Genomic DNA, 22,918 nt, shown 5'->3' with positions numbered 1-22,918 from the left:
GGAATGCACCACACATCTACCCCTACACCATTCCTACTTCCCCAAAGGGTTAGATGCAGGGGCATAGTCTTTCCACAGATGTAGAAGGGTTGTCAACTTCCAAGAAATCCAGAGATCTCTTATCTTTTCAAATCGGGTAAGTTTAACAGAGTCCACCTCAATATTCAGAGAGAATATCACAGCCTTTCCAGGGCCTATTGTTAATGACTGTTTTAGATGGATTCAAAGCCAAAAGATTTTGACATAAGCAAAGTACAATAACCATCATATTAGAATTAACATTTTGAACACCACCTATCAAATCTCTATCTAATGGAACCACCAACTGTATTTATCTTTCATCTGGACTATTGAAATGGATTATTAGTTGGGTTACCACATTGTTTCATGCGTAGATTACAAATTGCTCAAAACATGGCAGAATAATGTTAGACTGTTCAAAAAGAACTTCGGTGGATAAAATGCTTTACTTGTTACATTGGCTTCTAACTGTGACCTAGTTGCAGTTTAAAATTTGACTCTGGTATTTAGATCTTTGAAAGGGGCCGGGCCCTCAATATTTGAGAGAGAAATTAGAGTGGTACTAACCGGATAGGATTTTGAGATTGTCAGGGTTTTGTTTTTTTTTTTATTGAGGGTTCCATCATTTAGGATGGTACAGGGAGCTTGGATATGAGCAAGAGCATTCTCTGCGATGACATAGAATAACTTAACCAGTGGCGATTTGGCAGGAATTGGAATATCTGATTTTTTATTAAAAAAAAAAATGAAAGGCCTGCCTGTTTCCCACTTGATATGCAGGTAAACTTACGGTGTATGTCTTGTTTATGTGTAAGTTTGCCGATATTGAACAGAGGCGGGGAGGGATTTGAGCTCGTGTGCACACTTCTTGATTTTCAAACATACACACATTTTTATGAAAAATCTGTGCAGACATTTTAGCAGGTGTAACTTGTGCAGGTAGATTTATGTGCTTATGCTAGAAGTTATACACATATTTGATGTCTTATGTGTGATGTTATAAAATTATCTGTATGTTTGATATCAGAGATTTATTTATTTTTTATTTGTTTTTTTTATATACCATCGTTCCAGTGGTAGATCACAACGGTTTACATATTTAGCATTCAGTTACATTGTAAATAAGGTTATAGAAAAATTCAAGCAGCATTAGAATAAATGAGAAAGTAACAAATATAGGAAAAGTAATAATTAACAATGTGTGTTAGTGTAACAGTGTGGTGTGTCCTGAAGTGCTTTGTGCCATCAACAAAGTCTAGACATGGCAGCTGATCTCCCTGCAGGGCAGTGTGTGTATGTGTTTTTTTTTAAAGCCATCCAAAAGAAAATAGAAGATTTTACATGAATAGATGAAGTTGTTAAATCTTCCTCCTCCAAACTCAGATATCTTCCATAAAATCTACAGGCATGGAAAAATATATATATTTTTTTGTTTGCTAAAAAAAAAAACCAAAAACCCAAACAAACTCTCTTGTTTTTAAAGAGTTCCCAGCTACCCTTGCTGCAAGGAGGTGATTTTTCTCCTATGTGTTGGTGTTTGAATGTTTGCTTGTGTGCTTGCCTGTAAAAATTGCCACACCAATGTTTTCCTGAAAAACAAATCTGATCGGAATGAATGAGGACTGCTGCTGTCGGTGTGTTTAAAGCTCCCCCTCCTGCCTGGGGATAATTATTTTTATGTGGGGATAGGGGTGGCTTTTCTCCTGTCAGTGTGGTCGGATGGTCCTCTGCAGTTATTGAATAAGTTGACCTTTGTGTTGCTGTTTGTAGTTCAGTTCTTGGAGTGCTTTCCCAGGAATTAACACTGCAGTGACAATACAGACACAATGGAGAAGAAATGTCTGGCATATTCTATCATCCACTTTTTACATGATCAGTTAAGCCACGGTGATCTGTCCCCAGACGCACAGGAGAGTTTGGAAGGTAGGTAGTTGTCCATTAGTGAAATATCTCATTTTCAGGCTAATAACTGCCAAATAAAGAACATGCTGGGCTCAAAAATGTCAAAAGCCTTGAAATTTCAGAGCAGGACATTCTGGATGTGGTTGGGGTCTGAGCCGTCAGGCGGAAGGGGGCAGCGGTGAAGTTTACTTATGTGTTGGAGTTGGCTAGAGAATATGCTATATCCTGTTTTTTTAAAATTAATTGATTAACCGTACTTGTAACAAAACATTTTAATCCTAATTTGATTACTGCCATTTATGCTTTGACAAGACACAAAAAGGGACAAAATAATCTATAGCCTAATGTAGCAAAAATGCAAAAGCAGAAAAAAAAAGCACTCATGAGCAATCTGTGGTCAAGAAAACTACAAAAAAGACTGCTCTATGAAACAAGTGAATAATATAGACAGTCATATGCTTCTTATAGATCAATAAAGCATACCAAGCTTTCTCTCCCCAGTTGCAATCCAGTGTCTGGAGACAGCATTTGGGGTTTCTATGGAAGATCGCAATTTAGCCGTCTCCAAAACACTCCCTGAGATTTTTGCTGCAGCCACCCTAAAGGTATGAAATTTCTACACTGCTAACGTTCTTCCAGTAATAAAGGTCAAATTAGTTTTGCAGGACCTGTAGTTGTGCAGTAGCAGAGGGAACCTCCAGCTGAGCAACAACTTTTTTTCTTTTCCCCATAAGGAAATTCCCAGTGTCACAGTGAACTCTCAAATGAACTCTCCATCAGACAGCGATGCCGCTGAAGCTGAGAGGTTGAAGACAGAAGGTATAGCATGTCAGAAGTGCCCAAGCTCACGTTCTCCCACTGCCGTATTGTCCTATAAAACTAAATATTATGTAATGCACAGCATGTACTGCATTGCCCAAGTAGCAGAGTTCAGTAATCCAAGTGGAATTAGAAATCCTGACTTCCCCCTCAACTGCTGTGTAGAAAGTGTTTTCAGCTCATAAATATGAATGCTTTGTGCAATTTGAGATGGAGACCGGTTGCGCTCACAATGGCAGCTCCCTGATTGTTTCTCGCTGCAGGTTCTCGGATTAAAAGCTAAAAGCTTAGTGTGAAGCTGGACATTTTACTGAGTTCTTGTATTGTAGTGCACAGCTAAATTTTCCTCTCTCTGCTCGATAATTACTTGGGAGAACCTGCTCCATAAAAGAGCGTCTGTTTGTGAGCACTGTGCATTTGCTCTGGAAAGGAACTGCCCAATCTCATAAGAAGGAGAGTTTTTGAGAAACAACCTAAACTTGTACTGCTCGGTCATCATTACATTTATGTTTCTTTCTGTAGGAAATGAACAAATGAAGTTAGAAAATTTTGAAGGTGCTGTATCGTTCTACACAAAAGCTTTAGATCTAAACCCCACCAATGCCGTGTACTTTTGTAACAGGTATGGATGTATGTTCAGTTTTCTTGATGTTGGTTTGTGGCGCATAAAACATTTATTGAAACCCGGATTGCTGTTCTGACAGGTCTTCCATCTTTTTTTATGTTTCCTGTAATCTTGTTAAGACTAAGATTGTTTAGTTTACTACTTTTATTGGCCTAATCCCTTCATACAGTAATTTCCTTTAATAACTCTGAAACCAAACTGCTTTCAGAAATCAGCAGTTTACAAGATGTACTGTGCTGAATTAAATCCAAAGGTGTTTCAGAGATGTATGAGATTACACACCCCTAGGGAGCAGAGCAAGGAGCCACAGAAGAATAATCCTTCCTGATCCCATAACACTGCAAAACTGTAGATAATTCTCAGAGGCAGATCTGAGCAATCGACCATTGCATTTCATAAACTGTAATGTAAAATATGCAAGAAAGCAATGCTCTTGAATTAAAGCAAGGTCTAGGGATGCAAGAATGAGATCTACAGGATACCTCTGAGGCTGCACAATGATTTACATGTCATATCCACTGATTTTTGTGCTAAGGATTCTCTTCACAAGTTCTACTGCAGAATCCAAATCCTCTAGGATTCTTGGCATTTGTATTAGGATTTTGATGATGTAGGATCTGAAGCACCTCTTTGGAAATTTTGCATTATAATGCAACAATGTCTTGCACCAAAGGGTCTCTTTAAAGCCCAGTTCTTGACCTTTGAGTGCTGCAGTCTGTGCTCCTTCCAAAGATTTTTTTTAGGTTTTTATATTCTGTTTTTCGCACTTTTTTTTTTTTTTTTTTAGCACTTCAAAGCAGATTATATTATAGTACTGTAGGTATTTCCCTATCCCCAGAGGGCTTACAATCTAATGCATGGATTCACCATTCTAACGCAGAATGGTGAATCCAGTGAAAACGGGGGTCGGGCCTGCGAAAGCCGGCAGCCTTCGCACCACCGCGGTGTTTTTGCTGCTGGCTTTCGCACCCAATAGCGCTACCGTGAAAGGTGGTGCTATTGGGCACGCGCTACTGGCAACGATAAGGTGGCAATAAGGTTAGTAACCTTATCGCTGAGTCTACCCCCTCGCCATCCCGACTTCGCCCCCCAATTGCTATCGCATGCGAAAAGGGACTTTTCGCGTGCGATACCTTTGAAAATGACCCCCTAAGTTTGTACCTGAGGCAATGGAGGATAAAGTCACAAGGAGCGACAGTGGGACTTGAATCCTAGTCTCCTGGTTCATATCCCACTGCTCTGACCACTAAGCTATCTGCTGTGGCTCAGTGCACCTAACAGTTAACCTTTTATGTTGCATCAGGACTGCCTTTTTCCTTTGGAATAATTGATAATATAACATGATATATTTTTTGTGTGAATCTTTTAGAATTAATAATCATTTTAGCGCACACACAAGAATCTGTGAGGTTCTGAGGCAGGATCAAAATATCACATCGTATTAATTTCACAAATAACATTCTCTGTATTATTTGTAGTTCGGTGAATTAGGGTAAAAGAGAGTGTAAAAGTCCCAATGTGATTTTCCACAGAAATGGCAAATCTTGAGAGGAAAGTCTTTCCAAGCCTAAGGCTTCCTGAATTGTACTGAGAGAGCTGCCGAGGAACCTACTAAGCTCTCACATTCTGTCTTTCCCATTTAGGGCTGCAGCGTACAGTAAACTAGGGAACTATGCAGGCGCTGTGCGGGACTGTGAGCAAGCTATTGGGATTGATCCAAACTACAGTAAGGCCTACGGCAGGATGGGGTATGTGCTAGCAGCGGGTTTTTTTTTTTTTTTTTTTTCATGGAATCTGTAAAATCTAGACTTTTGTTCAAGAATGCCAAGTAGGAATACTGCATAAGTCAATTTCACTGCAGGGTGCACAATAATTCTGAAAGTAACAACTGAGAAAGCCATATGTTTTGTTTTGGGTTTTTGTTTTTTTATTTCTACTGTTAGAGCTTTTATGGGAAAAAAAAATTATTTTTCATCTCAATTTTATAACTGCTGTCTCCAGTGGATTATTTGCAGCAGTAAATGACAAAACCAAACAAATAATAAAACACATCTTGAATTAAAAATAAGAAAGAATGGCCATGTTTACATCTGAAACTTTATTGAACAAGGCCTTTCATTTTGTGAGCGTATTCCCGATGGAGGTAACCTTAAATGAGTTCTGCTCATAAAAGTAGCCTATTGTAGCACTTTTCAAAAGTCTATTTATATGCATAAAACCTTTTGAAATTACCTCCTATGCTCTGTAAGACACATGGCAAGCATTAAACAGGCAGTAATACATACCAGAAACAGTGTATTAAGAAGGCAGGAATGTATGAAAAATGAGACAAGAACAGGGGATCTTTAGTGGTGACAAAACAATGTGGAGACTGTCACCTTGTACCAGGAAAGGAAAATGTACAGGTTAGATGGGCACTGCCTTTATGTGGTTTCTTTTGTGTTGGGCAGTGGTACATGTATTAAGCAAACAATTTTGTCCCATCTCTACACTCTCTGCCTTTGTTTTGAGAGCTAACACAGTATAGTCCTCACAAACAGGAAAGAGTGAATACCTGGGTGCTTGCATGTCAGCTGAACCTGTCTTATGCAGGAGAGAGGCCGCCACAGCTGAAGAAGACTTCTAAGAAGTAATGGGACCTGCAGGTTTTCAGATTATTTTTTTTATCAGATCTCATTTAATAGTTATTTTGATTCTTCCATTTTTTTTTTTTTTTTAAATAGCTTGGCCCTTTCAAGTTTGAATAAGCACAGGGAGGCTGTTGTTTACTATCAGAAGGCCTTGGCATTGGATCCAGACAATGAAACATATAAATCAAATGTGAAGATAGCAGAACAAAAAATGAGAGAGACTCCTAGCCCAGTAAGTGTGCTGCTTGCTGCTCCTTTGCTGTGTTTTGTTCTGTGAGTGTTCTGGGCATTGTGCATTCATACGGCATTTCAGATGCGTCCTTTGGTGATTTACAGCTCCTTCAGTTGGGAAAGGCATCCTGCAAACCCCATGCTTTCCTGTGATTGGAAAAGTCCTTGCAAATGTGAGAGAGATTGCAGGTTCACTTTGTTGGCACTTCCAGGTTTGACTGGGTGCCCTATTAATAAACTGAGATTAGAACCAAGAGATACTCGCTACTCCTCTGGGCGGATGGCGAGCAGAATATTCTGTGGGTTTCATGCCCTGAGATCCTGCACACTATCCTTCTAGCTTTGGAAATCGCTGGATTTGGATTTTGAGATTTCAGTTGATGATTACAATATAACATCACAACTTTATTGCTAGAATTGTACCTCCTATAAAACCAAGCTACTCAGTTAACCCTTCTTTGCTTTTGTTTCCTACAAGACAGGTGGTCCTGGAGGGTTTGATTTAGCTGGTTTGCTGAATAACCCAGGCTTCATGAGCATGGTAACTATGCATAGAGACGCTTATTGTTTGCACACAGGAGTCACTCTGCATGTAGACTTTATATCACTTGCACTTTTGAGTGTGGAGGTGCAGGTGTTAGTTAAAACCAGGAGTTTGAGAATGATTTAGGGATTCCAGATCTGTTGTCAGTTTAGGCAAGTGTGCAAAATAAGATACAGCAGGGACCACCTGGAACTTAATAGACTGAGCAGAATGGTTCAAATATAGGATTGGGATGTCACCATTACAGGCAATAATCTCTTTATAACAGCATAAATGCCATGCTGGGTCAGACTAGGGTTCATCGTGCCCAGGATCCTGTTTCCGACAGGGACCAATCCAGGTTGCAAGTCCCTGGCAGAATCCCATAAAGGAGATCTGTTTCACGTTACTTGCTCCTGAGGATAGCAGTAGCTTTCGTTAGTCCATCTGGCTTCTAATGTGTTAGGCACTTTTCCTTTAGGAATTTACCCAAAGTAGAGAAAAGAGAGGAGGAGCTCTTGATATTAGGGACACAATAGGAGCAGCAGCAGGAAGAAACTAAATTACTGTGGGTTGCCCTGAAAAAAACCTAATGCAGGGAAAGGAGGTGGATTCAGATGTGTTATAACATGAATCACCAGGATGGCATACAACCACTAGTACTATTTCTACAGCACTAATCAACATATGCAGAACTGCACAAATACACAAAGGAAACAATTCCTGCTACATAGAGCTTAGTCTAATCAAGACAAAAAGAGTCTTTGGAAATTTCATTTATTAAGAAAACGGTTAAAATCAAGAAGGCTGTGAGTGGGATAATCAGGGGTTAAGATTTAAAAGCAGCCCAAAAAGATGTTTTGTTTTTTTTTCAATTGGCTTTGATAAGGCCAGAGAAGGGAGCATGATGCATTGATTCAGGAAGACTATTTCAAATGTCTGGAGCCGCTAAGGAAAAATACAGAGTTGGGAGTTGGTGGTCCAGGAGAATGGCATAACTTGCCTGATGAGCAGAGTTCAAGGAGGGCTGTAGAGAGAGAAGAGAGTCGCTGCAGAGTGAAAGCTCTTGTAGGTGAGTAAGAACAGCGTGACTTGTACATGGAAATGGATAGGGAGCCAATGCAGTGACTTGATAAGAGAGGTGATACTGGGGAAAGATAAGTTACGCAGCTGAATTTTGGATAGATTGTAATGGAGAGAGTGTTCACTGGGAGACCTATAAGGAGCACGTTGCAATAGTCTAAGCAGGAGACGATGATAGCCTAGATAAAGGTTCTGATAGCATGGTCAGAAAGGAAGGGACAGATTTTGGTGGTGATTTAGAGAAAGAAACACATTTCAGCAGTCTTTTGGATGAGTGCAGAGAAGGAGAGAGAGAGGAGTCAAAAATGTCCCCCAAGGTTACGGGCTGAGGGGAACAGGAATAAGACCGTGTTTAACCATAGAAATAGAGCAAGGGGGAAGTGGCTTTGGGGGAAAAGTTAAGGGGGTCTGTCTTGGACATGTTGAGTTTAAGGTGCTAGTGGGACATCCAGGCGGCAATGCCAGACAAGCAGACTGAGATTTGGGACTTAATTTCTGATATAGATTTGGGAATCGGCTTAAAGATGATACCGGAAGCCATGAGAGGAGATCAGAGCACCAAGGAAATTAGTATAGCAAGAGAAGGGCACACCAGTTGATGACAGGATGGCAGTAGAGGAGGATCCATCAGAGAACACAGTAAAAGTGAAATGAGAGGAGAGTAGGAAGAGCACCAATGCATGGCAGTCATCTGGACAGTGTTTGCTTGATGCACCTAATTATTAGGTGATTAAAGTAGCAGAATCACAAGAGAGGTTATTTGCCGTAATGGGGCCATCAGTTCCCTGATATCCTTCAAAGTCTGCAGTGGAAGGCCTAAGAAGCACTTAAAAGCTTTTCTATTTAGAGAGTCTTTGACTTTGCAATAGCTCAATAAAGCTAGATGGCCTTAGATAATTAAAATCTTGGAAAGGTTCTCTGTGGCTGTTGCGGGTGAAAACATGATGCTTTGGTGGTGATTAGTTTTGTTTTATTGTCATTTTATGTTTTGTTTGTATGTCAGTTTTGGAGTAATTATGAATGGCTTTGTCACTTAGGACCCTGCATAAAATTTAACTTTCCTAGCGTGTAGCAGATGGACTCATTACAAATGGGTATAGCGTGCTCGAGCTAGCAGTTGGAGACTGATCTGACGTCAGCACGTGGTATATATACCCCTGCAGGAAGTGCAGGCGCTCAGTAATTTCCGTCTCCAAAGCAGTTTGGAGCTACCTCATGCTCGCTGAGCGTTTTTCCAAATTCTAACGACTAAATTCATAGAAGTCCTACCTGAAGACGAGCCCCGCACTCCTTCGGTGATACCATCGGGTCCCTCCCCCAGTTGAGTTTCCCGAGGTGATTTCCGTGGTCCCTCGGAGGTACGAGCCTCGGTCTGATGGCCGACTCGCGGCAGGGACCTAGCCCCCGAGTGAGAAGAGCTCGGGCGCGGCGTTGAGGCAGCCTCGGTCCTGATCCGTTCACAGTGAGGACTTGGCCCCCGAGCGAGACGAGTTCGGGCGCGGCCTAGAGGCAGCAGGTGCACTTCCTTGAGCGCAGCGGTGACGGTAATCACCCTCTCCCCCCGCAGCCGGCGACCGCCCGGGTCGCAGCCGGGAAGCGCCGAAGATCAGGTAAGGCGTATATCTTTACTTTGCTGGTCTCCAAGGAAGCGAGGATTAGCGGGATCGGCCTGCGTGGCAGCCCGCCTAGGAGGTCGACATTTTGCCTGCCTGCTCGCCGTCACCATCTGCCCTGGTTCGCCGCCTCGCCCTAGTGCTCAGACCGGACTCGGCGCACAGGCGACGGGCGAGTATGTTAGGCACCCGAAAATAATTGGGCGCCCGTCGATAGGCGCCCGTCGATAAGCACACACTGATAGGCGCACGTTGATAGGCGCGCATCTTCGCGCATATTACAAAGAGATAACAGACGCGATGGAGAGTATGAGAGCCCATGCGTCCGCAGAGCCGGCGCCTCCAGAATCGGGCATAAGAGCTCTAGGCCTCTGCTCAGCATGCCACCTCAGAGCCACACAGAGCGAGGAAGCAGACTCCCTATATGCCCAATGTGAGGAGGCCCTGGGAGTTCCAGGCCAGGGCCGGTCCCAGCCCAGGTTAATAGCTAGTTCCTCAGGGAACACCCCGGACCTAGCAGGCCGCGGTGAGCAGCCAGGGAACCCTAGAGACCTGGTGCCCATAAGGCTAGAACCTGCTTCGCTCTCATGGGTGGAATTATTCAAGGGGATTCACGCCTTTGTCAAGATGCAGTCTGATCCCCGAACGGACCCATACGTACCGGATGAGCCTACCCCTGGACCCTCAAGACCTAGGCACGGCCACCCGCCACCCGGACGCCCCACTTATGGGGATTCAGATTGCTCTGTGGACGAAGAAGAGCTCCCCGAGGAGGGAGAACTTCCCTCGGGGATAGAGCCGTATCGAACCATGAGACGCTTCTTTCTTAAGGAGGATCTCCCAGACCTGGTCTCTCAATGCCTGTCGGAGCTGGCTATCCCGGGCCACGGCACCCCAGGGGAACCTAGGATGAACGCCCTGCTGGAAGGCCTTCGGCAAACTGCCCACCACTTCCCCCTCCTACAAGCAGCACAGCAGCTAATCGACCTCGAGTGGAATGCGCCGGAGGCCTCATTCAAAGGGGGTCGGGCCTTGTCTGGCATGTACCCCCTGGACCCGGCAACCAAGGAGCTGCTGGCGTGCCCCAAGGTAGACGCCATTGCTTGCGCAATTGTGAAGCGCACCACCATTCCGGTGGAAGGAGGGGCGGCCCTCAAGGATGCACATGACCGGCGCATGGACGCCATTCTTAAACAAGCCTTTGAGGTGGCAGCTATGTCCCTACGAATTGCGACTTGCTGCACCATGGTGACGCGTTCCTGTTTATCACAAGCCAGGAACAACACCCCAGGAGAAGAAATGGAATCAGCCCTCGTTCCTCACTGACGCTGCCTCCGACCTAGTCAGTACGGCAGCCAAGGGAGTGTCATCCTCAGTGGCAGCCAGGAGACAGCTCTGGCTACGAAACTGGTCAGCCGACTCCTCCTCCAAGACGCGCCTTACAAGAATGCCCTTTAAAGGATCCCTCCTATTCAGCAGTGACCTCGAAACTGGCTAACAAATGGGGCGCCTCTTCATTGCCCCGTCTACCAGAAGACAAGTCAAGGAGAAACCAGCGCCCTTTTCCTGGGCCATCCAGAGGTAGAAGCTTTCAACACTTCAACCCTTACAGGACTCGCTACCAAGCACCTCGTTCTCAGACCAGGAACCAGTCCTTTCGGACCAGGCACAGCAAGCGGGGAACCGGCTCTGGTTCGGATCCCGGCCGCACCCCACAATGAGAATCAGCCGACCCATCTGGGGGAAGAAGCCATAGGGGGCAGGCTAACCCTATTCTACCACAGGTGGGTCGAGATTACTTCGGACCAGTGGGTCCTCGCCATTATCCGGGAAGGGTATTACCTGGACTTCCTTTACCTCCCTCCGGACAAGTTTGTGGAATCTCCTTGTCCGCCCTTCAAGAGGGCGGCGCTGGAAGCTACCTTGGGAAGGCTCCTGTCCCTAAAAGCCATAATCCCAGTGCCTGCATGGGAGAGATTCTGGGCGTTACTCCATTTATTTCATCGTGCCCAAGAAGGGGGGCACCTTCAGACCCGTCCTGGACCTCAAGTCGGTCAACCGGCACTTAAGGGTCCCAGGATTTCGCATGGAAACTCTGCGGTCAGTCCGAAGTGCCATACAGCCAGGGGAGTATCTCACATCCCTGGATCTGTCAGAAGCTTATTTGCATATCCCAATTCATCGGGATCATCAGCGCTACTTACGCTTCAAAGTCCTGGGACAACACTTTAAGTTCCGGGCTCTACCCTTCGGGGTAGCCACCGTGCCACGGACCTTTACCAAGGTAATAGTAGTGGTGGCGGCGTCACTCAGGAAGGAATCCTCGTCCATCCCTATCTAGACGATTGGCTGATCAGGGCAAAGTCACCGGAGGAGAGTCACCGGGCAACCAACAGAGTTATGTCTCTTCTGGAAAGCCTAGGATGGGTAGTCAACACAAACAAGAGTTCCCTACAGCCTTCGCAGTCACTGGAATACCTCAGAGTCCGATTCGACACCCAGGGAGACAGTCAGCCTGACCTCCAAGAGGAAATTAAAACTCCGGAATCGTTTGCAGACTTTGCGGTGCTCCACCCGGCCCACAGCTTGGGATTACCTACAGGTCCTCGGCCTAATGGCCTCCACTCTGGAAGTGGTACCATGGGCGCGGGCTCATATGAGACCGTTACAACGCGCCCTTCTATCTCGTGGAGCCCACGATTACGGAACTACACCGTGCATCTACCTCTACCGGCCAGATTACGGCATCAGTTACGGTGGTGGCTGCAGCCCGGCCACATGAGCCGGGGGTCAAAAATGTCCTCTCCAACCTGGACCCTGCTCACTAGAGCTGCCAGCCTGAGTGGCTGGGGAGCACACTGCGAAGAACTAACCGCCCAAGGGCGGTGGAACAGAGAAGAGTCGGGGTGGAACATCAACCGACTAGAGGCACGGGCAGTCAGGTTAGCATGCTTGTGATTTGCCCACAGACTTCGCATCAGAGCAGTCAGAGTGATGTCGGACAATGCCACCACGGTGGCATACATCAACGGACAGGGCTGAACCAGAAGCCGACAGGTATCCTCAGAAATAGCCCCCCTGATGGCTTGGGCGGAAGCAAATCTCCAGGACATCTCCGCCGTCCACATCGCCGGGAAGGACAACACCACGGCAGACTTCCTCAGCAGAGAAAGCCTAAACCCGGGGGAATGACAGTTGTCGTCCACGGCCTTCCAGATGATCACGGATCAGTGGGGGACGCCGGGCATGGACCTACTAGCGGACAGGTCCAACGCTCAAGTACCCAGATATTTCAGTCGCAGGCGAGATCCTCTCTCCCACGGGATCAACGCTGTAGTACAGCCATGGCCTCAGGGGATCCTGCTATATGCCTTTCCCCCAGGGCCCCTGCTGGGCGCCATTATACACAAGATTCAGTGGCACAGAGGCCTAGTTCTTCTGGTGACCCCGGACTGGCCAAGAAGACCCTGGTACGCAGACATGAGAAGACTACTGGCAGGGGATCCTCTACCCCTGCCCCCTTACAGGGACCTGCTGCGACAAGGTCCCATCCTCCACGAGGATCCAGCTCAATTCTCTCTTACGGTCTGGCCATTGAGAGGGCTAGACTGAAGAAAAGGGGATACTCGGGGCCGGTAATAGATACACTCCTCCGTGCACGCAATTTCTCCACATCACTAACTTATATAAGGATCTGGAGAGTATTTGAAGCCTGGTGCAAAACTCGCAGCACCAATCCACATGCCGCTAAAATCCCCAATATTTTGGATTTCCTGCAAGACTGGCTCCAGAAGGGTCTGTCCCTCAATTCAATCAAGGTTCAGGTGGCAGCGCTATCCTACTACGGCCCCAGGAGTGACGGCAACAGCATTGCCACACACCCAGACGTTTCACGTTTCCTGAAAGGAGTCAAACACATTCGCCCGCCACTGAAGTGGCTAGCGCCCTTGTGGAACTTCAACCTAGTTTTGGAATTCCTAGCGGGACCTGTCTTCAGACCCCTCCGTGGCCTGTCCCTCCGTTTGTTAACCTTGAAGATGGTGTTCTTGTTGGCTGTGTGTTCAGCTCGCCGCATCTCAGAGCTACAAGCACTGTCCTGCCGTGATCTGTTTCTCAGGATCACCCCAGGGGCTATCCATCTTCGCACGGTTCATTCCTTCTTACCCAAAGTAGTCTCAACCAAACCATATCCTTGCCAACCATGGAAGGTTTGAAGAAGTCTGAAGAAGGTCGAATACTGCGCCATCTCGACATCGGCAGGCTGCTGTCCAGATACCTGAAAATGTCGGAAGTAGTACGAAAGACGGACCACCTGTTCATCCTTCACAGCGGGAAGAGGCAAGGAGAAGCGGCCTCTCGGGCGACTATTGCTCGCTGGATCAAAGAAGTTATCAAGACGGCCTACGTAGAAGCGGGAAAACCACCACCTCTACGGGTCAAGGCTCACTCTACCAGAGCGCAAGCAGCCTCCTGGGCAGAAGCTAGGATGCTGTCGCCTGCAGAGATATGCAAAGCGGTGACGTGGTCCTCCCTCCATACCTTCTCCAGATTCTACCGACTGGACATCCAGGCCAGGGAGGACACAGCATTTGCAAGGGCAATCCTACACGGACCTCGGGCAGCCTCCCGCCCAGTCCGGGAGTAGCTTTTGTACGTCCCATTTGTAATGAGTCCATCTGCTACATGCTAGGAAATGGAGAGATTACTTACCTGATAATCTCGTTTTCCTTAGTGTAGGCAGATGGACTCAGCATCCCGCCCGGCTGCTGATATATATGAGGATTCACCGTTTCGAGGTAAGCCATGTTTCCTTACATAGGGCATCCACCCTGCCGGGTGTCGACGCCTCCCGGTGGAGAGCACTGGCGGTCTCCGGCTACTATCAATCGGTCAGGTTAATCATGTTTGGTTAATCAATCGGTCAGTCACGCACATATCCATGAAGCTTTGCAAGGAAGATTACTGAGCGCCTGCACTTCCTTTGGGGGTATATGTACCCGTGCTGACGTCAGATCCATCTCCAACTGCTAGCACGAGCACACTATACCCATTTGTAATGAGTCCATCTGCATACACTAAGGAAAAGGAGATTAACAGGTAAGTAATCTCAACAATAAAATAAATAAAAATGGAGGGTGAAGTAACTTGCCCAAGGTGTCAAGGCGCGTCAGTAGGATTTGAAGCCTGGCATCCTTGATTCGTACCCCACTGCTTTAATCATTAGACTACTCCTTTATTCCATTTATGCCACTGAATGTGATAGAATTCATTTTTGTTTTTTCTTAAATGTATGTATGTAAAGGTGTAACTTGCTTTGAATTGTGGAGAGTGCAAGCAGTAAATGTTTTTTTATTTATAGACATTTGATATTCCACCTTCTACCAAGATTGGCCTCAAGGTGGATTACAACAATTTTTTTTTTTTTTTTTTTTTTTTTTTTTTTTTATAAATCAAACAACCACATTTGAATCAACTAAGAACATAAGAAATGTCCTGCTGGGTCAGATCAAGAGCCAGTTAACTTGTGGCCAGTCTTGGTCACAAGAATCCAACAGATGCCCAATAGTTGTTTCTTATCATCCATGCAAGACCAGTCCAGACGAGTGGGTCATGGTCTCCCACCGGCAGAAGGAAATAGAGAAAAAAAGCGCAACGTGATCTGGGTACATTCAGGAACATTGACTTCACTCCCTGTACAAAGGTCTAGTACTGCCTTCATTCTTTCTTTGACTCCAGTAGATTCTGCAGACATGTGGACCGGTGCTTCAGCTAGGAGTAGGCTGTATCTAGTGGAGCATAGGCTGAGACCTGGGGTGTTCCGGACAACAGTCCTATGGACTGACTTCTCCCTTTTCCTGAATTGGGGGCTGGGTTCCTGCACCAATGGGTCAAGCACTGGGTAGTCTCCAGTGACTTTATTCCCTTGGTGTAGCTCCAGCAGCAGGGTCCCTAGAGCAGCGATTCTCAACCGGTGTGTCGCCAAGCACCAGCTGGTGTGTCGCGTGCTCCCGATCTCTCCCGCTGCTCTTTCTTCCCTGCTGCCGTTGCCGCCGGGCTATCAGAACGTTCAAGCCCAGTGGGAACGGCAGCACTGCTAAAAGAAGCTGTGGCACCCGTGGCTGGTCTTTTCTTCTTCCCGTGCCTGCCCCCCCCCCCCCCCCCCCCCCCGTGACCCGGAACAGGAAGTGATACGCGGTGCGCGGGAAGGAGAGAGCCGTGCCGCGTGATAAAGTAGCAGCGGCGGCTGCAGCATCGGCCCCCAAGCAATTGAAGCAGCCGGTAATCGAGAAAGGAGACAGCAGCATGAGCCTCCCGCGGCCAATGGAATTCTTCCTTCTTGGCCTGCGAGGGCTGGAGGAGGCTGCTGCTGCAGCTACCATTTGTGCTTGGGGGGGGGGGGAGAGGAAGTGAGTGAGAGAGAGAGAGAAGCAGCCAGCCAGCTTGTGTGTAAGTGAGAGAATGTTTGATTGAGAGCATGTGTGTGATTGAGAGAAACTGGTCAGAGAGCTGATGTGTGTGTGTGTGTGTGTGTGTGAGAGACAATGAAAGTGACTGCTCAAGGAGATGACTGATGTGTATGTGAGAGTGTGAGACAGTCAGGGATGTGACTGATGTGTGTGTGTGAGAGAAAAAGCATGGAAGTGAGAAGCCTGATTATGTGAGAGAGAGCATGGGGGTGGGGGGGGTGTGAAAAAAGCATGGGAGGGAGAAGCCTGATTATGTAAGAGAGAGCATGGGAGTGGGAGGGCTGTGTGTGTGTGCGTGCATGAGAGAGAGACTGGTTGGTAAGGTGACTGTGTGTGTGAGAGAAAGAGACTGGTGTGTGTGAATGTGAGAGAAAGAATGTGATTCAGGGAATGAGAAGCCTGTGCAGTGGAGAGAAAGCATGGAAATGAGAGAGAGACTGGTGTGTGTGTGTAACAGAAAGAAAGTGATTATGGGAATGAGAAGCCTGTGCATGTGGAGAGAACAAGCATGGGAGTGAGAGACTGGTGAGTGTGTGTGAGACAGAGAAAGTGATTATGAGAGGTAGAACAAAGGAGTGGGAAGCCTGTGTGTGTGTATGGCATGAGAGAAACTGTTCAGGAAGGTGACTGGTGTGTGTATCAAAGACTGTTTGGGAGATGATTGGTGTGTGAGAGACAGAAACTGGTCAAGGGGGCATGACTGGTATGGTGTGTGTGTGAGACACATGGGACTAAGGAAGAGGACCATGAGTATAGAGCTTAGCCTCTACTGCTGCTTCTGCTGTGTGCTATGGCCTGCATGGAAGAGGAGTAGGAGAGTTGCTGGAGGGGGTAAGTAAAGGTGGCTTTTTAAGTTTATTTTTCTTGATTGACTGCCATTTTAATTATGTGATGTCTGCTTTTTTTGAAATATTTTATTGGTGTTTGGAGAATTTTTAATAGTTTTTATGAGTTTTTAATTGTTGGATGTTATTCTGTTCATAGCTGTTTTGAAACATTTATTCTGCTTATTAGTATAGTTTTACAATTATTTCTGTGTGGGGATCTATAGCTGCTTGCTAGTTCTGTTTTCCTGATAAGAGGTGTATTGGTTTTTAGGGCCTGATTTAATATTTGTAGTGTTGCCTTTTCATAGATAGGGTTGCTCCTGTTTGAGTGTATTCCATAATACAGGTGTAACTGTGTGCGGATTAGTTTATGTGCATTACTACAGATCCTGGGAGTATGTTAGGTCGGTTCTGTGTCTGTTACCGAGATGAGATATTTTACTAGCATGTAAGCGTTTTATCAGTCTTATTTGTTGTGTTTTCTCAAGAGGACATGCATTGGTGGTAAACTGCTGTCTTTTCATAAGTAGGGCTATTGAGCCTGGAAGTAGAAGGAGTTTGAGTTGCTGTTACTGCGATGACACCAGAACCAGAATATCTTTTTTGTAGGGTGAGTTGTATGGGGAATGTCGTAATTCTGCTTTATATCCATTATTGTGGGTCAGGGGGGTTCCCGTGGATGCAAACTGAACTTTTACATCTAGCTCCGTGACAATCATGGGTCAGTGTGTCACGCATGTGAGAACCATCTGTCAGGTGTGTCCCGACAGAAAAAAGGTTGAGAACCACTGCCCTAGAGTAATAGTCTTTGGTAGAGTGGGATAAGAAAAAGAACTTACTGCCCAGTCGCTTCCCCCCGACTGCTTCCTGGTCTCTTATGAGGCTGTACAAATTTGGACTTAGGGGGTTGGAGGTGATAACTATCCCTCCTGCTGGCTTCCCCATAAACCCAAAAAAAAAAAAGAGGTGAGGCACCACGGGTAAGTGGTGGTGGATCAGCATGTCAGCTAGTGTGTTCTGCCTAGCTTGCAAGCAGGCAGCTACTAGGTTAGGAGGATGCAAATTGTGGAAGTTCAGCACCCTATAGTGGAAGGCAGTGCTATGGTGCAAGCCCTGGCCCCTGTAGTGGAAAAATAGATAAGTCTTTACCTCTCTCTTCCCTCCAGTAGTTGAATGGAGGCTATAGACTTGCCCTCTGGCACACAGAGCCTACATAGCTCCAGTTTGCTATGGAGTTGTTATTGCAACAGGGGCCTCCAGAAATGTTGTAGTTCCTGTCTTCTGCCCTCCCTGCTAGTAAAGTGATAAGGGGAACGGCTGGTTGAAACTGCTCTCTTCCCTTTTACACAAATTAAGCTTCCCAGAGGGGCTTTTTAAGACCAAATTAGACTTGTGGTGCAAAAGATGACTGCAGCCTGTTTAAAAAATAAAAAAATCCAGGGAAATTCAGTAGCCCAGGGTCACAAGGCTATTTTTCCATCTAGGGAGGTTACAAGGAATCTGAGCAGGTGTTTTTTCACAGTTGCCTTCTGCAAAGAATAGATCTTGATTTCTCTTCATGATTCTTTTGTGCCATAGGTGTGAGCCATATAGTCTGAGAGGTGAGTTTAAGATCATGAGCAGCTGAAGAGGAAGGGATTTGAACTAGTGGAGAACCAACAGATCTAGGTGAGGGCCAGAGCCAGCCATCTACCATTCCAAAAATCCTGGCTTCTAGTTCAGAAGGCAGCCCAGGTGGAAGCAGTCAATGTAACACCATTAGCTGATGTGAACAAATTGAGGGAATTGGTAGTCCTCAGGTTCCCTAGTAAGTGAATCTGATTTGGTCTGGACAGAGGTCCCTGCACTAGCATTTCTCATGGCTAGCATCATCACTGTACAGAAATGTTTTGAACTGACAGTCCAGACTGCTGGGATTTGCCTCCCTTCCAGCATGTGGAGACAGAGAAGACTGAACTGTAGGGGACTGTCCACTGCCAGGTTGATCAGATCCGCAAACCACGGTAAATGCGGCGATTCCAGAGCCACCAGGATCACCGAACCTGGATGAACCTCTGTCCTCTTGAGCACCTTGCCTATCTGAGGCCAAGGAGGAAACACATAAAGGAGAATGCCCTGAGGCCAAGGAACTACGAGAGCATCTACGGCTTCCGCTATGTGCTGCCTTCTGTGGTGCCGCTTTGGCATTCTCCATCAGGTCTAAGTGCGGTTGACCTCACTTGCGGGCGATTAAATCCATGGCCAGCTCCAGGATTGGCAGACAGCTTCCCAACCTGAGAGACCGGCATCGGTCGTCACTACATTCCAGTGAGGAATCTCAAGATCTACCCCTTGTTCCAAAACTAATCGGCGAAAGTTCTTTTTCACTCAACGCACAATTAAACTCTGGAATTTGTTGCCAGAAGATGTGGTTAGTGCAGTTAGTATAGCTGTGTTTAAAAAAAGATTGGATAAGTTCTTGGAGGAGAAGTCCATTACCTGCTATTAATTAAGTTGACTTAGATAATAACCACTGCTATTACTAGCAACGGTAACATGGAATAGACTTAGTTTTTGGGTACTTGCCAGGTTCTTATGGCCTGGATTGGCCACTGTTGGAAACAGGATGCTGGGCTTGATGGACCTTTGGTCTGACCCAGTATGGCATGTTCTTATGGCCCAGAATGAGCTACCACAAGATGCTGGACTTGGCGACATCCGGAAGCTGGAGATGAAACTGTTCTAACAACGGGTTCCTCCGGGTCAGCAATGCACTCTGCAGTGATCACATGTGTGCAAACGCCCAGAGGACCAGTTCCAAGGTCAACGCCATAGAACCCAGAACCTGTAGATAGTCCTAGGCCCTGGGCACTTGTGCTTGCGACAGGTATTGAACTTGGACCCACAACTTGAGAATCTGCTCTTCCGAGAGGAAAACTTTACCCAGTCGGGTATCGAATCTGGCACTCAGAAACTCCAGAACCTGGGAAGGATCAAGGTGACTTTTTAGGCTAGGTTGATTACCCAGCTCAGAGAATGTAGTCGAAGCAACTCTGTGTCCACGGCCTGTGTGCATAACTCCCTCAACTTTGCTCGAATCAGCCAGTCCTCCAGATAAGGATGGACCAAGATGTCCTCTTTCCACAAGGCCACAGCCACTACGATCATCACCTTGGTGAAGGTCCGTGGAGCCATTGCCAGCCCGAACGGCATGGCACAACTGGAAATGCTGGCCAAGGATTCCGATGTGTAAGTAGACCTCCATCAGATCCAGGGAGGCCAGCAACTCTCCCTTGCACACCACTGCCACCACCGAGTGAAGAGTTTCCATTCGAAAGCAGGGCTCCGTGAGGGCCACGTTGACTTTCTTCAAGTCCAATATCGGCCGGAACGTTCCTTCCTTCCTTCAGAACCACGAAGTAGATAGAATACCTTCCCTGGCCTTGTTTCTCCCGGGGGACAGGCACAATGGCCCCTAGCTCCCGGAGGCGGTGGAGAGTCTGCTGGACAACAAGCGACTTGGTTGAGGAGCCGCAGGGAAATACGAGGAACAGACTTCGGAGCGGACGAGCAAACTGTAACACGAGCCATGTTCTATCACGCTTAGAACCCTCCAGTCTGACATTATCTTGTCCCACTCCTGGGGATAAAAATCAGCCCACCCCCACCATATGAGAGGAGCCAAGGCGTGGGCCGGCTGCATCTCATTGCGAGGACTTGACGGCCCCTGCCACAGAGATGGATCCGTCTCTGTGAGGTCTGTGGCCACGAAAGGACCAATACTGCGACCTCCCCGAGGTCTGCCTCTGGCTGGAGTTTGGAGTTCTGCCCTGATAAAACAGTTGTTGGCTCCCAAACCGGGAGCAAGGCGGGTATCCTTAGGACCCTTCGGCCTGTCCTCCGGCAGCTTGTGTACCTTATTCTCTCCCAGGTGCTTTATCAACTGCTTGAGGTCCTCACCAAAAAGGAACTTGCCCTTAAAGGGTAATGCCCCAAGCTGAGCATTGGAGGAGATGTCCGCCACCCAATTATGCAGCCAAAAAAACCCCCTCGTTACCGAGACGGCCGACACCATGATTCTGGATGACATGCACAGAAGATCATACAGGGCATACCCACCCTAGGCTACTGTGGCCTCCAACCATTCCGCCTACTGAACATCCACTGGCACCAGATCTCTAGCGCTCTGCAACTGTTGGATCCATCTCAGGCTGGTCCTCGGCATATAACTGCTGCAGACTGCCGCCTGGATGCCGAGGGCGGAAACCTCAAATATCCGTTTGAGATGAACTTCCAGCTTGCAATCTTGAAGATCTTTCAAAGCCGCTGCACCAGCGACTGGAATAGTAATCCTCTTCATGACCGTCGAGACAGACACGTCAACCTTAGGAATCTTCAATAATAGCCTTCCAGCAACGGATATAGTTTAACCATGGCCCGGCTCACTTTAAGGCCCATCTCAGGAGTATCCCACTCACGGATCATCAACTGTTTCCTCATCTCATGAAAGGTAAAGGTCGTCGAAAGCCCACCAAGACAGGATCCACCGTTTCTGAACTCAGCTCCACCGAAGGGGACATGATGCCCAACTCTGCCAGGACGTGTGGGAGAAGAGGAGCTAACTCTTCCCATTGAAATAATCAGAGCACATTGGTGTCGTCCCCTTCAACCGAAGGGGGCTGTGCCCGGTTGTCTCCAGCATCTGGATCCATCGGGGGAAGAGGGGTCTCCCCAAGGCCCTTATCCGGGTCCGAGCTATCCATGGAAAACTCTCAAGGTTCCCCCCGCACCACGGGGGCCATTTGGTCTGGGACAGAGGTCCCTGCAGTAGCATTTTCTCATGGCCAGCATCATCACTGTACAGATAAATGTTTTTGAACTGACACTTTTGAGACCCTGAAGTGTAAGGACCAGCAGAAGTGGCCTTTGCCCTACTAGGAGTCAGGTGGGGCACTTTTGCGAGGGGATTTCAGATCAGCCTGGGGAAGCTCCAAGACTAGCAAATTCTTCGGCTGAAAATGGAAAACAGAAGCTTAGTTTTCTGTTCATTTTGTTCCTGTAATACCACAGATCAGTCCAGACAAGTGGGCTTTGCAACCCTACCAGCAGATGGAGGCAGAGAACAAAAACTTTGAGACACTGCTACATAACCGAGCGTGCCACCTGCAGTCCCTCAGTAGATGGTAGAAGTGCAAACCTGCTGTTCTGACAGAAAGTTAAATTTTTGGAGATAGTGAAAGGTTTTTGGCTTTGAGAAATTGGAGTAGCTCCCTGAGGTCCTAGGTACCTTTGTGAACCATCCCTCGGGTTGAGCTGGGTGACCAGGGGTTGGAAACTCCTAACTGCCATAGCCCGCTGCTTCTGGAGGCCCTGACAGCCAGAGGACTGGCACCCTCTGCCTCAGAGATCTCCTCCTGCCAGCTGCTGCCCTCTGATCAGGAAAGAACTATGTTTCTTATTGTGTGGAAATTAAGTTTAAAAAAAAAAAAAAAAAAGTAAAGGAAGAGAAAGAAGTAGGAAGTTCAGTCTGCGGCTCTGACCAGGGTGGTCGGCAAGCGGGAGCTGCTGGGGTCTGCAGGAGGGGGAGGTAGAGGAACCCGTGGTTTTGTTCCCTGGTGGGGAAATCTTCAGTGGAGGTAAGGTCTGCCGCATACTGCTTGGGCCAATGCAACAGGGTGGCTCAGCGAGGCCGCCACGTGATGCAGCCTACTTTAGTGTTGGTGTGCTTGGGCCGCATTTGGGTTTAGACTGCATGGATGATGGCGCCTAAGCCGCACATGGCATGCAGTAGGTGCGGGCTCTGGTCTGCCAGACTTAATTTCTACTCCCTCTGCACCGGCTGTGCATCAGGTGAAGAGGGAACCTCTGCGGGAGGATCAAAGGAAAGGAGGGCCTCCCAGTCTTTGGAAGCCATGGTTACGGTACTGGAGGGATCAACTGTTTCAGCCGCTCCCATGGGGGATCGCATCTGAGGGATTCCATACGGCAGGGAGCCCGGAGATTCCCCTCCTCCTCTCTCCCCTGTGCAGGGTACTGAGGAGGATCAGGATGGGGGAGTGGACTTGGAAGGCAGCCTGCTCACGCAGGGAGCCGAGGATCTGGAGGAGTTTTCTCTGGAGATTGTCCTGCTGTTACATATTACCTTTCTGGCTAGAAAGGGAGCAGGAGGGAAGAGATCCAGAGAGAGGCAACCAAGTG

At 47.3% G+C, this 22,918-nt stretch overlaps 1 protein-coding gene across 1 annotated transcript in view; it reads left to right on the top strand.

Annotated features, from left to right (window-relative positions):
* SGTA (small glutamine rich tetratricopeptide repeat containing alpha) overlaps window positions 1-22,918 on the top strand; it is a 40,590-nt gene that overhangs the window by 1,611 nt on the left and 16,061 nt on the right. Inside the window, exons 2-8 of the mRNA XM_029613182.1 lie at window positions 1,792-1,944; window positions 2,425-2,528; window positions 2,658-2,742; window positions 3,265-3,364; window positions 5,011-5,115; window positions 6,091-6,229; window positions 6,707-6,769. Of these exons, the coding sequence (XP_029469042.1) occupies window positions 1,848-1,944; window positions 2,425-2,528; window positions 2,658-2,742; window positions 3,265-3,364; window positions 5,011-5,115; window positions 6,091-6,229; window positions 6,707-6,769 (693 nt within the window). The 5' untranslated portion in view covers window positions 1,792-1,847. The remainder of the gene's footprint in view (window positions 1-1,791; window positions 1,945-2,424; window positions 2,529-2,657; window positions 2,743-3,264; window positions 3,365-5,010; window positions 5,116-6,090; window positions 6,230-6,706; window positions 6,770-22,918) is intronic.

This window comes from Rhinatrema bivittatum, chromosome 8, assembly GCF_901001135.1.
Source record: "Rhinatrema bivittatum chromosome 8, aRhiBiv1.1, whole genome shotgun sequence".
Classification (NCBI taxonomy): Eukaryota; Metazoa; Chordata; class Amphibia; order Gymnophiona; family Rhinatrematidae; genus Rhinatrema; species Rhinatrema bivittatum.
Note: the sequence above shows the minus strand (reverse complement) of the source record. Positions and strands in the feature narration are given on the sequence as shown.